Raw genomic sequence first — 15085 nt, 5'->3', positions numbered from 1 at the left:
TATATAGTTGTATAGTTTTATACAATCATATATATAACTAACCTAACCGGCCTAATGTAATCTAACCCTACCTATACATTCATAGTTTACAGTGCAATTATAAGAATTTTTGAAAAATTATGTAGGATCATTAAGGTGCTCTCATCAGTCACCACTGCGTGTACCGGCTAGGTACGGCAACACTAGTTATACGATATCGAATTTCAGTACAAAATGGACTGCGTCGATAACTGTTACTAATTTTAGCTACTCTTCGATAATATCTCCGTCGGTAATATAGAAAATTGGAATGATAAAAATTTTTCGTTCATGACACCAAAAACCGTTCTCGCAAATACTTCCTTTTGCAAAAAGTTTTTTATTTGCAAAATTTAAACAAAATCGAAACATGACAGTTTTCCGAAGTTTCGCCCATGTTTCGAATCGACTGTAGCATACTACAGTTTGCAGAAATTGTTCACCAGATTTCGCTAACATTGTAATTGTAACACGTGATAATAATTGCACAATCGGCGGTTATATCAGCTGTAGGCACTAGTTATATCATGTAGGAAACTCGGATACGTTTGGTTTTAAATATCTAACTCAAACTAACCTATTTCGCTAAATATAAGGGAGGTACAATGTTGCGCTACATAGTATCTTCCCTTACAAAATTTTGTTGAATGTCATCCAATATTAAGGATTAATATATGAAAAAGGTACGAATTCCAATGTTTACGAAGGAGTCATACTTTAAAACAGACACTTGATTTCTATTTCGAGTATATACGTAATGTGTTAATCATTTATTTATATCACAACTGAGCTGCATTTCTAACTGGCCGGCTACTGTGTACAAATCTGCATTGTTAATCATTTCATCATGTAAGATGTTAGATTAAACTGAAATTGTTAGTTGAAGCAAGTTGATTGTTACATCATGGATGAGATCTGGTTCCATCTATCAAATCAGTTTGAAGCACTTCAGGTAATTGTGTGTCATGGAAGGTCTTTGACTTTTTTTTTTTTTGTATTGAACATGTTGATAAGATTTGATATCTATTTATCCCTTGTTCTATTTTTTTTTAACTTCTTTAACGTCAGTATTTATACATTTATTAAGTATGATGTAGTCATGATTGTTTTGTCTGTTTTTTTTATGTTCAATAACATATAATTACACATTTTTTTTTTGGGAAGATTCAGTCGTCATTAGTTGTACAGCAAGGACAACAATGGATCACAGCATGGCTGGCACAAGTACATCAGTTTTTTTACCAGCTCAGCAACAAGCAAAACATGCAAAATGTAACAGATATTATACAACATATATTTACATGGCTTGAAAAGGCCTGGAGACGGCTGCAATTTCAGTATTACAATGTACATTTTAGTGTCACAGAATTTTACAGACAAATAGAATATCTATGTTACAATGAAGGTATTAAAATAATTAAGAAATCATTGATGACAGCAATGTACAGAAATATAATACCTAGTGCATATAAATTTATTTCTATAAAAATGATAAAAATTTACTAAATTTCTATTTGTTGTCTGTACTTTGCTTTCATTGATATGAATGTACATATAGTATCAATATTTGAAATAATATTGATAGCTAAAGGGTAACATTGTAGCATATTTGGTAATAAATCATAATTTTTTTCTAGTGTCAAGAAGAGAACTTGCATTTTGTCTAGCAGGTATTATTGTGGGTGCCTTAATAGGGTACTATTATGGAATTACCTGGGGATATGTATCTCATCATATGCACAATATTAAAGCAATAATATGTCATCATTATATTGGGATTGAGGTATTGTGTAATACAGAATTAATCACTATATATAAAATACACTATATGATTAAAAGTTAATAATTTTGTCATAACTAATTCAGGGAGTGTGTATGATAGATGATGCAGAAATGCCTATGATTCAAAGATCCAATGAATTACTGATACAAGTGAAAGCAGCCTCAGTTAATGTTGTTGATACAAAAATTTGTTATGGTTACTCTAAAATTTATAGGAAACTGCTTAATTCTGGAGTAAGATGTTTTGACATTTATTTTGTCATCATCAATACTAATACTTCATTTAAATGAAACATTTTATTTATTTCTAGAAACACAAGGATCTTCCAGTAGTATTAGGCAGAGATTGTGCAGGAGTAGTAATAGGCATAGGTCAAAGTGTTATTAATTTTGACATTGGTGATGAAGTATTCTTAGCTGTACCTTCGTGGGCTCCAGGTACAATGGCAGAATACATAGTCATACCTGAAACTCAAGTAGTTAAACGGCCGAAACGTTTTACTTTTGAAACGTCCGCAAGCCTTCCTTATAATGGATGCATAGCTTGGGATGCACTAGTTAATCGATCTACAATTCAAGAAGGCAATGCGAAAGGAAAACGGTACAAATAGTTTTATACATAGATACACACTACTATTTATAGGTAAAAAACTAAATTTTATTTTTGTGCAGAGTACTTATATACGGCGGAAATACTCCCGTTGGTTGTATTATAACACAACTAGTTAAGTTATGGGGAGGATATGTAATTACAATATGTAGACCAAACGCAATTCCTGTATCAAAAGCTTTAGGAGCGGATGAAGTTATATCATTAAATGGTTCAGACATTAAAAAGGAGCTAGATCTATATGATAAGTGTGTATAATTCTAAAATCATTTAGCAAAATGTATACCATATTTGCTTTAACTTTAATTAATACTTGTTTCTTCTTTTTTTAGATATGATGCTATTTTTTATACTGGAGGTCAACCAATCGACGAATATATACTAAAACAACAATTGTTACCTCATGGTTCTTATGTATCTACAGTTCCAGAACAGTTGACTTCTGATTCATTAGGTTTTATATTTGGAAGTATATTTGCTGGATGTGTACGAATAAAATTATTAGTACAGGTTAGTACTAGTTGCTTGTTAACTATTAATTAAAATTCTGATTATAATAGCCCTCAAAATTATATACTCAAATTTTAATATATATACATTGTCTATTGTAGTATATGTTTGGATTTAATATACACCAATGGAAAGAAGGTTCAAAAATTAAGACATCATATCTTCAAGCATTATGTGATTTAGCTGATGCTGATCAATTGCAAACAGTTGTAGATAAAGTATACGGGCCTCATTACATTGAACAAGCATTACATCATATATTAGATCCAAATGCTATTGGTAGTACTATAATAACATTTCAGTGACAATTTGTAATTTTGTACGTAGAAGATCTGTTTTCAATCACATGAATATACACACTGTAAATAATGTCAATGCTGCCATAAATCAACGAATATTAAATTAAATTTAATAATCTCGCGCCTCAGAAAAAAATGATTAATACGTTTGGTGCTAAAATCAAGACTGATTAAATGTTGTAATAAAATTTGTAAGTACATATAATTGCACAGTTTGTATTATTCAACATTATCTATTTATATAGATGATTCAAAGCAACTGCAAACTAAAAAATGTACTATAAAACAACAGACAACTACTAGGTGGTATGTTTGTACACATACAAAAGGAAAAATGTTATTAAAATGTATATGATCTATTTTATCAAATAAAAGTACAAACGTTTAAATTCGAGATATAATCATTGTGATAAAGATGTGATTAAGATGGACAGATAACATGAATTATATTACAATAATATTAAGATGAACAGATAACATGAATCATACTTGTACAAATATTATAGATCTGAAGTAATACGAAAATTTATTTTGCTTTTCCACGTGGTTTTCCTCGACCAGCTGTACCTTTTTTAGACTTTTTATTTGCCACAGTCTTTTCTTCTGCCTATATTGCAATCATATGAACATGAACAATTTTGTTAAACATATAACTTTGAAAATAAGTATTAATTGTTCTACTTACTTTACGTTTTGGGCTAGGATTCTGATTTGGTAATACTTTGAAGAATGTATCTAATCTTCCTTGAGTAGAAGTGTGCCGTGCTTTATATAATTTTTTTGCCCCGTTTCGTACTCTTTCCTCACTAAATTGTTTATCACCACATAAAAAGTTCACTAAACCATCTTCATCTGGTTCAGACCATTTGAACTTAAGACATTAAAAAATAAAAACATTCATAAATATATGAACATTCGCTTTAGGAATATTTTGTTATTTTTGCAGATATTCAAATATAAGTTTCGACTACTCTGTACACATAAAATGTACTTTCTTACTTCAATCTCCTCCACATTTGCAACTTCAGGTTCTTGAAACAATAATCGAGCTTGTTTATAATTCCAATCTTCAGGAACTGGGTACTTATTGGTATCTAAGTTCTCTAAAATTTTCTCAAGTGATCTGTGTGTTTTAATCAATTCCATGGCTCTCTTTGGCCCAACTCCTTTAATGCTATTTGTATAATCACAACCCAACATTATGCAAAGATCAATAAACTACAAAACAACAAAAACATGAGCAAAATATATATTAGTAAATAACAAGTAATGAGAATATTAGCATTACATACTTCATCTTGATTCAATCCCAGACCTTCTAATACTTTATCATGGTGGAACTCTTGCACGGGCATTTTTCTTGCTTCACTAAATGTTAATCGTCGAAGCAAAACATTGCATCCAAAAGTGAGTGCATCCATATCTTCTGTAGCTGTTGCAAAAACTTTTCCAGCTTTTACTAAAGCAGCGCACTGCGCTTCAGCTTCACATGGAGCCTAGAAAAAGACATATTACAATACATCTTCAAAACTATAATTTACTTCTTTTACTTACTTCGACATAAGGAATACCCATTAGTTTTAATAACTGCTTAGCTTCATCTGCATGAACTTGTGTAACTTTCACCAATCTTCTGTTAAATTTCTCAATATCCTCTGCATTGCCTGGAAGATATATATTATGTTAATGTCCAATTTAAATATTATAATACATTAGGCAAGATTAATTAAACTAAATACAAAAATAATTACCAGCTTCTTCTGCTGCTTGTAAAAGCTTCTGAGCTTCATCTCTTTTCTCTGCACGTTTAGCTAATTCACCGCCTTTTAAATTTGGTGGTTTTCCATCGAATACGTATATTGGTTTTATTCCCTGTTCTACTAAACGTATTGTACGATAAAACATGCCCATTAAATGGCTGTAATATGAGAGCAACATTGTAAGATATAACATAAAATCATACACTACACATCAAATTGTATACCTTGTTGTTTCTCCATCCACTGTAGCAAGCTGTGCACCCTCACTTCTAACTGCAATCAAAAATTGATACAAGCACATAGACGCATCTATTGCTACTTTACGACCTGAAATAAAACAAAATACTTTTAGTACAATTTGTATAATTGTATTCGGACAATTCAAATCTACGATCGAACGATTGAATTCTTACCAAAATAATGTTTCAATTCCTTTTCTTTGATAGCATGTGGTGCTATATCGGCAATTAATTTCGCTAAACCTAGAATACCCATGATGAACCGTAATCATTCAAGTTCAAAACACTCTTTCAAACAAAACTCAAGTTATAAAGTTGGAAAAATTCGAAAAGCGGGAAACAGAATTCGCACCCATGGACCTATACACAATTATACGCAACTATACATAACTGATCTCGAGTTTTTTTTTCACTAAATGTTGCCCTACACTATAACTAGTGAAAAAATCAGAAAGGGGATGATTCTGAAGCTGAGATGATTCTGAATAACATTTTCCTTTGCAAAAATGTTGGTTGAAGCATTTTGAGTTATTAGCAGAAAACATTGACTAATTGAAAGCTCGTATAAACTGTGTATCCGGCTTTAAAATTTACATATCCACACGCTCTTTCTGAATTTTGTAAGAAGTCGTACATATCGACGATTCAGCAACAATTTCCGCCGTACATATTAGATTTTTTACAGTCTGAAATAATAGAAAGCATTAAATTTGTAATTTAATGAACATTTGTGCAAAAAAGTATTACAGTAGAAGGGTTCTAGGGTCCAAGATCAGCAGGTAAGTAGTTTCATAATTTCGTACCAAGATAAAGCAGATGACGCTTGCTTCCAAATAATAGATCATGTACCCAAAGCAGAGGCATGTTCAGTCTTGTTATGACTGTAGTGACTGACAATGCTATGCGATACGAAACAGAATGTGACGGGAACTGGGAATGGTAAAGGAGCGGAATTTTTACGAGGATAAAGAAAGACATACTTGAAGGCCAATATAAAAGTTTTGACGAAAAGGATTGGACGACAGAATTTAAACTTCAATTACAACCTGGTTTATTCAATTTTGCGTTATGAAAGGTTTGACATTCAGTATGGGCGGACAAAGTACACGGTCTGCTTGATTGAGGCGCTCCGCATATGTGATTCTCATATCACATTTGTTCACATTTTTATTGCAAATAATTAGTTATTAATTAATATCCAACACGAAGTCGGCGGAATACATCGTACGCATGAGCTAATTTGAAATAATTAATGACACATTTTCTAAACACAATTTATGCACTTTTATTATAAAAGAATGTTTAGTAATCCCTCAGGTACTTTCTCGTATCATATTGGTTCAGATTTTTAATGAAATTAATTAGTTATTAACTAATAACCTAACAAGGAAACATATCGAACGCGACACACCGATTTTAATGAAACTTATGTGAAAGATAGTTCTCAAAAAAAATATTTGACACGTATTTTTTTTTTATCGGCAATCGTTCACATTGAAGGGGTGAAAATAGCCCTCGAAGTTGGGGGTTGAAACCATGTTTTTGGGAATATCTCCGGAACGAAAGAAGATAATTGAATTCTTTTTTTTGTAAATTGTTTTTTTGTAATTGAAATCAATTAACGGCATATATAGAGATATAAAATGTCAAAAATATTGTAAAAGATTGTAAAAATAATGATATTTTTAATAAAAATGCTGATTTCCCCTCTTCGCAAGAGGTCGTTTTGAATTATATATCTAATAAGCATTGCAACAAACAACAAATTCCAAAAACACGTATCCTCTATTTTTGTCCATAGTTTACGTACACGAAGTTGCAAAAAAATAGATCAACATTTAGTGCAAAAATTTAAACAAAAATGATGAATTTTTTAAATATTATTTAAACAAATAAAGTTTCTTGAAATTTTTTTACGCACAAAAATTTCCTATCTAAAGACGAACAATTTACAAAAAAAAGAATTCAATTATCTTCTTTCGTTCCGGAGATATTCCCAAAAACATGGTTTCAACCCCCAACTTCGAGGGCTATTTTCACCCCTTCAATGTGAACGATTGCCGATAAAAAAACATACGTGTCAAATATTTTTTTGAGAACTATCTTTCACATAAGTTTCATTAAAATCGGTGTGTCGCGGTTCGGTATGTTTCCTTGTAAGGCCAGCCACGGTGACAAGCGATATATACGAGGTCATTTTGAATAATTAATTACACGTTTTGTGGATATATTTTGTGCACTTTTATGATTGAAGAATGGTCAGCAATGCATTATTTACATGGTTCGATCATAAAAGTTAATAAATAATATTCGGGTAACGAGTAATTAATTATTTAGTGACAGCATTCCGATACGTGTATGAGCCACCTGTGTCAATTCTACTGCATATATAAAGTGCAATTTTTCGACACTTTGATGGCGTAGTATGGTTCCTAAGGCATTTAGAAATAAATTTCTATTAGGGTTTGATGCGTTTTGATGCCTAATAAAGCCAGAAAATCAATTTTTGTAGAATTCGGTTCAAAACGGTACAGGTGGCGCCATCTAGCGGCGAGCGGCGGAACTACGAAAAATTAAAATCTCGATTTTCTCGAAAACTAGCGACTTTCCCGAAATTCTGAGGTATACAAATTGTTCCTTGTCGCCTGCGAAATCGAACGAATGTAATTATAGCCCGCTAGGATAATTATTAAGGAAAATAGAAAAATAGCCCATTTCATGGACTAAAAAATTGGCGTCCATCTAGCGGTGAAAGTTGGAACTACAAAAATAGAAAATCTCGATTTTCTCGAAAACTAGCGACTTTCCCGAAATTCTGAGATATACAAATTGTTCCTTGTCGTCTACGGAATCGACCGAATCTAATTATAGCCTGCTAGGACCATTATTAAAGAAAATAGAAAAATAGCCCATTTCATGGACTAAAAAATTGGCGTCCATCTAGCGGTGAAAGTTGGAACTACAAAAATAGAAAATCTCGATTTTCTCGAAAACTAAAGACTTTTCCGAAATTCTGAGATATACAAATTGTTCCTTGTCGCCTACGGAATCGAACGAATCTAATTATAGCCTGCTAGGACCATTATTAAAGAAAATAAAAAAAATGTCATTTTATGGAGAAAATTTGTGGCGCCATCTAGCGGCGAAACTGCGAACTAAACTGAAAAAACGTATACCCGTACACGCATTAAGGAAAAATATAAAAAGCAATATTTCGCAGCTTTGACGACGTAGTATGCTTCTTTAGACATTTTAAAGCAATGTTTGTTGAATAAGTTATTCATTTCTTTGCCTATTAAACCCAGAAAATCAATTTTTATTTGGCCCCTTAACGCGTGTTCGAACATACGTTTTTTCGGTTTAGTTCGCAGTTTTGCCGCTAGATGGAGCCACAAATTTTCTCCATAAAATGACATTTTTTTAATTTTCTTTATTAAAGCCTTTAGGAAGCTTTTATTGCATTATTTTGCTTCTAATGCGATCACATAACAGTTTCTGAGCCTGAGAAGTACTCAAAGTTCGCTAATTTTCGAGAAAATCGCCGTTTCATATTTTTGTAGTTCCAACTTTCACCGCTAGATGGACGCCAATTTTTTAGTCCATGAAATGGGCTATTTTTCTATTTTCCTTAATAATTATCCTAGCGGGCTATAATTACATTCGTTCGATTTCGCAGGCGACAAGGAACAATTTGTATACCTCAGAATTTCGGGAAAGTCGCTAGTTTTCGAGAAAATCGAGATTTTAATTTTTCGTAGTTCCACCGCTCGCCGCTAGATGGCGCCACCTGTACCGTTTTGGACCGAATTCGACAAAAATTGATTTCCTGGCTTTATTAGACATCAAAACGTATCAAACCCTAATAGAAATTTGTTTCTAAATGCTTCAGGGACCATGCTGCGTCGTCAAAGTGCCGAAATATTGCACTTTGCATGCGCAGCAGAATTGACATAGGCGGCTCATATACGTATCGCAAGGCTGCAACAAAATAATTAATTACTCATTACCCGAACATTATTTATGAACTTTTATGATTGAACCAAGTAAATAATGCATTGCTGACCATTCTTTAATCATAAAAGTTCATAGGCTGTTCTCAGAAAGTGAGTAATTAACGATTTTGCATACTCATTATCGTGTGTATATTCCTCCTGCGCGCAGCCCGCGCGTGCCACGGAGGAATAATTACCGAAAAACCATATCCGCGTAGACTTTAATGTATTTAAAATTTTTTTTTCTATGTCCATCTGGATGTACATGCGCATGTGCGTGCAAAATTTGATAAGAATTGGTTGAGTAGTGCAAAAGAAAAATGCGGATAAGGAAGTTGCAAAGTCAAGAATAAGAGCTTCGCTCGCCTTCGGCTCGCTCACTCAATCATATACATTTAAAGGGTAAAGGTGTGATAAGCATAACATTATTTCTTTTTTATTTAGTTATTATTCTCATTAAATGGTAACATAATATAATGTATTAAAAGTTGTATGAAATACAAGCACAGATATGTAACGTACAAAGTTAAATGATCCTGAAACGAATAAATATCTGTGACATAACTTTTCATACTGATCAAAAAACAATTGAATTTTACAATTTCACCATTGGTTATTTTTATTGATAAAAGTATAGGTTTATCGTTAGTTATGTAAATAGTATTTAATGACAATTAATATATACAATGCAAATTACATTCGTTTTTCCATAGGACTTCTTTTCTCAGTTTAAACATCTCTTCCTTCTTCTTCTTTTTAGTATAAACGCATTCAAAGTAAAATACATAATTGTTACAAAGGGAACAATATTTTTTTCATATAACTTTTTCAATTTGGAGGCATGTTTACAAGATTCTCATACAGTTTGCTTTCAATTTTCATATCATTTATGTTTCACTATCTTTCCAAAGTCTTTTATCTTTTAAGGTTTAATGATTTTTAAAATCTTAATGTGTATTTCATACCCTAGTTAAAACTTTCCTGCACTGACAATTTCCTTTCAATTTAAATATAATTATTTGCGTCTATAAAAAGCAGTTAACTATGTGGAAAGAAAAAGAAAGAAACACTACTGTAAAGAAATTAAGTTTAGTTGTTTATCAATCACAAATTAGTTAGTATCATATCATAGTTAGTACATAAATTTTGTTTACAAATTATGTAGACTTTACCAATCATACCTTATGCAATACATATAGAAACTCATATAGACAGATCAGAAATTTTCTTGAGTTAACGTTATTTAGAGTACATTTTAATTGCTATTAGGACATAATTTATTGCAGATATTTCCGCTTCATACATTTGAAGTCTGTCATCTTTTAACAGCTTATCATTTTTATATCTTAATAAATTCTACATTTTCAATTTTCTAATTTAACATTTTCTAAATTATTTTCTGTTAATATAAATAATATCACCTTTTAACTACAAAATATAAGTTCTACATATAAGTTGTTTAAAACTAAAAATCTATTGAAATGATGATATTTTTTCATATTATCTTAAATCTTTACTTTAACGCGAATCCAAAAGAACACTTTCATCTTTATTTGTTCTCCTTCCCCTGTTTTATGATAATGTGAATAGAAGTATGCGAGTATTATGCGTTAACAATTTATAAAAAGTTTCTCATATATCGCTCCATAAATAATAGGAAACAATTTTATTATACATAGTGGACAGACTAGACTATGTTGAGACATTTTGTCATGATGATAGCTTTCAAATTTATTTCAACAATATTTCGTCCGAGTAGCATCTTTTATCTATGCAAATATATGTATATCATTTTCATTAAAAAGAATGTTCATCATCTAATAATCTTAAGTTTAAAGGGACTATTATAATTGTTACGTGTTAGAAACGAATGACGGTAAAAAACTATAAAATATGGTACTGCTTTAGATACAGTTTTTTTTACCATTTATAGGGTATATTTTATGTACGATTGAATGACAATGCAACTTTTAACACTTATTACAAATGTACAACAAACTTCACAAAATACATTATAAATAAAAAAAGCATGTTATACAATTCAAAAATTCATATATCATCTATAAGCCAATTTCAAATTCATTCATCTTATTTTTAGAATATAGTATCATTACCTAGTTAAATTATAAAGAAAAGAAACAATTTAACACTAATCGAATTAAAGGAATGTACTAATTGAATTTAAATGGTAAGCCTACCAAAGTTACTTCGAGAAAAAAAAAACAGATAATAACAACGGTCGTCTAACGTCAACAAGATAAATCGTTCTCTTCTAATACAATCTGACGTGTATATGCATAAATAATAAGCTTACACGATAAGTTTTGAATACAAAACTTCCATCAAAAACCCAGTATCTTTGGCTACTTCGGGTATGTTTATTTAAATAATTATAATATAGTAATATTGTACAACTTGAGTTAGAGTACAGGATGAATTTGAAACACACAGCATTACTTTACATCATGCGCTGCCCATTTGGCGGAGCATACTGAGGTTGTTGGCTTACCGGAGGTCCTGTCGGTCCTGATGGACCATATGATCCTGGCAAAGGACCACTTTGAGGTGGATATCTGTTATAAAATATTATGAAATGTTTATCAATTTCTTATCATTAAATATATGCTTAAGCACTTCGTCATTATTAAATTCAACAATAGCTTGTACATAGAAAAGCTACAAATTTTACAAAACAATTTAATTAACAAACATTGTTTTAACACATACCCTTGATGAGAATATGGGAGACTACTTTGTTCTGGCACTGGTAAACCCTGAGGATGTCCTGAAGAATGTTGATGTGGACCTGCTGGTGGAACATGGTAATGTTGTGGCAATATCATGTTTGGCATGCTTGCAGGCCCCATATATTCGCTAGTGGGTATATTTGTATTGTATGGCCCGGATGGACCACCTCCAACAGGAAAAGGTTGATGAGGTGGTGGAGGTACTCCGTTATATATCTAAAGAAAAAATAAAATTTTTAGTACAAGTAGAATGTTATCTCTTGTGATAACATTTAAACGTGTAATAATTCTTACATGTTGAGGTGGTGGTCCCTGATTTTGAAACTGATAAGGATTTACATGTGGTTGCATTTTAGGTAGAGTGTAATTGGATGGTGTAGGAGGTGGTGGTTCTCGCATCAATGTGTGATACAAATTAAGAGCATCCACCAAATCAGAACTTAACTGAGTTAGTTGTGCATGCCTCCTATCTACCTTTTCTAATGCAGCGTCTATTAAAGGTCCCATTGCAGTAACTTGTTCTGTAAAACATAATTATATACAATTAGCAAATTTTATTAATCATTATGATTATAACATACGACAAACAGAAAGAGTATTACCTTCTAACTCAAGCATTTCTTGTGAATCTGAAGTATCACACTGAGGGTCAGCTTCATGTAATAAATGTAGAAGTCTATCCATTTTCCTTTCATCTATTTCAACTTCGATTACTTCTGGTTCTCTTTTTACTGTCTTCACTTCAACTTCTTCAGCAAATTGAACCATTTTTTTATTACTGTGTTCCAATTCTGCAAAAAAATCCATATATAGCATCTAATATGTTATCAATGAATATAAGCAATATAGCACCGTACTTGTAAACTGCTCAGGCTCCATAGACAAATCTGCAGTAACAAAATTCGAGGGAAAAAGTCCTTCTCCTCTATGATTACTGCCTTTCCACCAATTTGGATCAGAATCATCCAAAATGTTAACTAAAAGTTAGTTGATAACAGTTACTATAATTGCACTTTTTTAACTATAATTAAAACACAATTTCCTAAAAATAAAGTTCGAAAGAATGCATATCGTACTTATTTCTCCTGCTAAAAATGTTAATTCATTATCTTCTGCTGCCTCAAAATCATAAAGAGCACGGACCTTCCTGCCTTCAGAAGTATTTGAAGCACCAAACGTTGCATTCACATTTGGGTACAAACTAGTATTCTTTTTAGATGCTGGTGAACTATGTGAACAAGACACTTGATTTTGAGCTTTACTTTCTTTAAGTGAAAGTTCTATGGCTAAAACAAAGATAATTAATTCGACTTCATATTTTTTCAAGAAACAAATATAACAGATATTAATGATACGCATATGTAAAAATACCTTTTGCAATATCTTCTTCTTCTTGTGAATTTGTTACTACATTTGGATCTTTACTTAATACACTTGTACGTTTAGGCTAAAAGATCAAAACAAACTTGTTAGATATAATGCATGCTTGAGTTTGACTATATACAATAGTAATCACATTTTAAATCAAACTAACTACTTTATAAAGTCTAATCTAACATTCTACATAGCTGTTTCATATGGTTTAATAAAATAAATATTCATTACATGAATAATTACAGGAAAAACACTGTAGAACGTCAATAACTGATAGCCTTATCTTTTTACTGAATACTTAAATGAAAGATTACATGTAGACATATATGTTTTGTAAGAGAAATCTTATGGCAGTAAATGTAGAAACAAAAAGACTCACCGTATCCGAGACACAACTAAAATCGTAACCATCATTCCTAAGTTTATTGTATAAACTTGGAATTAAATTTAACTGTGGATCAGTTTTAAAGTCTCCTTCAGCCCACTTTTTCAGAAGCCCTTTCATTCTTTCCACAATCTTTGGCTGAGAGTGATTAATAAGCTTCCTTAGATCATTTTCAAAGTCTCTCGATGCTATCTCTAAATGAAATATTTTCCCACAATTGCTGACACATGCATCCAGTAACTAAATTTGAGTCAAATATTAGTACTCAGATTGTTAATAAATATAAACTATATAAGTAATTTATATAGATTTTGAAACATGTACTAACAGTCAATGCCTGCATAACAATATGTGGATCTGGAGAAGATAATCTTTTAACGATGGATCGTAAACAATCCTTTGCATTTTGAGGAGAGGTTCCTACTTTATCACAAATATCCATTATTTTCCCCCATTCTTCAGATACATTCTTCTCACTAGTTGCCTTTTCTAATGCCACAAAAAGACATCATAAAATTTTTATTTTTTATAATTAAATTAGTGACGTATGAAATTAATGATATGTATGATTCATCAATGTCCAAATGTCAGTACTAACTTCTCTGCAAATAATGAATGCACTCAAACACAATAAGTATTCAGGTATAGATTTAAAATAAGAAATATAAAATTAGGCACTAAACAGCATTGTAAAAAATTAAATTTACGTGCATGTATAATATTGCATGATTGGTTTTAGAAGTTTATAAAATAAATAAACCCTTGCACACATAAGTTTCATGCAAATTACTACATTACAAAATTTATGTAATATTAATATTTTGAACACTCCTATTGATATTGTATTCTTATTGCTACAAATTAATATTTTCGTAAATGCAACGTAAACAATTAAACAATAGAATATAAAAACGCAAATGAATTAATTCATGAAATCTGGGGTTTTAATTGGAGGTCAAATGTCAACAACCGCTTAATGCATCCATTAAATATGGAATTTCAGTTTCCTAGGATAAACATAAAATCGAGCAAGTGCATGGAAAAAGAAAAAATTAATTGTCATATGACGAAATCTTTCTCTAACGACAGAATCAGAATTGTAGAATAACCACCTTAAATGAATTAAGGCTAGGGAGAAATCTGTCACTCACCGACGTCAGCGTCGAAAGGCGAAGAAGTCTGAAAAATACCCATTTTATCGTAGATTCTTCGAACAGAATACGTTCGACAGTTACGTCCGTTACGTGCTGTCACGGAATCACGTTACGTTTTTCTTTACGCATCCAGCTGATATTTACTTACAAACACGACAGCGAATGACTAATAACATTCTAATCTACCATCGAAATACATCTCAGTGTCGACCTGC

The 15085-nt window shown here is 31.5% G+C and overlaps 3 protein-coding genes across 6 annotated transcripts; 1 reads left to right on the top strand and 2 right to left on the bottom strand.

The window, feature by feature from the left end:
• Window positions 1–408: 408 nt before the first annotated feature.
• Window positions 409–5307, top strand: LOC100877925 (NAD(P)H oxidoreductase RTN4IP1, mitochondrial). Of its 4 annotated transcripts, none has more exons than XM_012289971.2 (8): window positions 409–701; window positions 1189–1423; window positions 1656–1801; window positions 1885–2034; window positions 2112–2401; window positions 2473–2658; window positions 2743–2920; window positions 3022–5307. In XM_012289971.2, exons 1-8 carry the CDS (start codon window positions 693–695, stop codon window positions 3223–3225), a joined length of 1398 nt encoding a protein of 465 aa, XP_012145361.1. In that variant the 5' UTR covers window positions 409–692; the 3' UTR covers window positions 3226–5307. The 4 variants fall into 4 exon arrangements, with proteins under 4 accessions (XP_012145361.1, XP_012145360.1, XP_012145359.1 ...); XM_012289970.2 differs by having other exon boundaries at window positions 1183–1423; XM_012289969.2 differs by having other exon boundaries at window positions 409–970.
• Fen1 (Flap structure-specific endonuclease 1) lies at window positions 3555–5749 on the bottom strand. The gene is made up of 8 exons (XM_003705275.3): window positions 5393–5749; window positions 5204–5306; window positions 4971–5137; window positions 4774–4883; window positions 4512–4715; window positions 4219–4437; window positions 3905–4090; window positions 3555–3826 (listed from the first exon to the last, which is right to left on the bottom strand). Exons 1-8 carry the CDS (start codon window positions 5472–5474, stop codon window positions 3746–3748), a joined length of 1152 nt encoding a protein of 383 aa, XP_003705323.1. The 5' UTR covers window positions 5475–5749; the 3' UTR covers window positions 3555–3745.
• A 4099-nt stretch (window positions 5750–9848) lies between these two features.
• Stam (signal transducing adaptor molecule) lies at window positions 9849–15010 on the bottom strand. The gene is made up of 10 exons (XM_003705276.3): window positions 14868–15010; window positions 14045–14205; window positions 13711–13956; window positions 13329–13404; window positions 13034–13243; window positions 12815–12934; window positions 12560–12748; window positions 12252–12478; window positions 11938–12173; window positions 9849–11783 (listed from the first exon to the last, which is right to left on the bottom strand). Exons 1-10 carry the CDS (start codon window positions 14908–14910, stop codon window positions 11669–11671), a joined length of 1623 nt encoding a protein of 540 aa, XP_003705324.1. The 5' UTR covers window positions 14911–15010; the 3' UTR covers window positions 9849–11668.
• Between the last annotated feature and the right edge of the window lie 75 nt (window positions 15011–15085).

The sequence above is a fragment of the Megachile rotundata genome, chromosome 15 (genome assembly GCF_050947335.1).
Source record: "Megachile rotundata isolate GNS110a chromosome 15, iyMegRotu1, whole genome shotgun sequence".
NCBI classification, from domain to species: domain Eukaryota; kingdom Metazoa; phylum Arthropoda; class Insecta; order Hymenoptera; family Megachilidae; genus Megachile; species Megachile rotundata.
The sequence above is the reverse complement of the archived record's forward strand: the minus strand, read 5'-3'. Positions and strand labels throughout refer to the sequence as shown.

What these genes read in the sequence shown, in the direction of transcription:
- Fen1 (XM_003705275.3), bottom strand. Translation starts at nt 5,474, where the DNA reads ATGGGTATTCTAGGTTTAGCGAAATTAATTGCCGATATAGCACCACAT. An exon ending in GTGGATGGAGAAACAACAAG is followed by an intron (nt 5,138 to 5,203) that starts GTATACAATTTG and finishes CTCATATTACAG; the next exon opens with CCATTTAATGGGCATGTTTT. An exon ending in ATCCTAGCCCAAAACGTAAA is followed by an intron (nt 3,827 to 3,904) that starts GTAAGTAGAACA and finishes ATTGCAATATAG; the next exon opens with GCAGAAGAAAAGACTGTGGC.
- Stam (XM_003705276.3), bottom strand. Translation starts at nt 14,910, where the DNA reads ATGGGTATTTTTCAGACTTCTTCGCCTTTCGACGCTGACGTCG. An exon ending in GCCTTTCGACGCTGACGTCG is followed by an intron (nt 14,206 to 14,867) that starts GTGAGTGACAGA and finishes TTGTGGCATTAG; the next exon opens with AAAAGGCAACTAGTGAGAAG. An exon ending in AGGGACCACCACCTCAACAT is followed by an intron (nt 12,174 to 12,251) that starts GTAAGAATTATT and finishes TTTTTTCTTTAG; the next exon opens with ATATATAACGGAGTACCTCC.
- LOC100877925 (XM_003705274.3), top strand. Translation starts at nt 923, where the DNA reads ATGGATGAGATCTGGTTCCATCTATCAAATCAGTTTGAAGCACTTCAG. An exon ending in ATCAGTTTGAAGCACTTCAG is followed by an intron (nt 971 to 1,182) that starts GTAATTGTGTGT and finishes TTTTTTGGGAAG; the next exon opens with ATTCAGTCGTCATTAGTTGT. An exon ending in GAGCTAGATCTATATGATAA is followed by an intron (nt 2,659 to 2,742) that starts GTGTGTATAATT and finishes TTCTTTTTTTAG; the next exon opens with ATATGATGCTATTTTTTATA.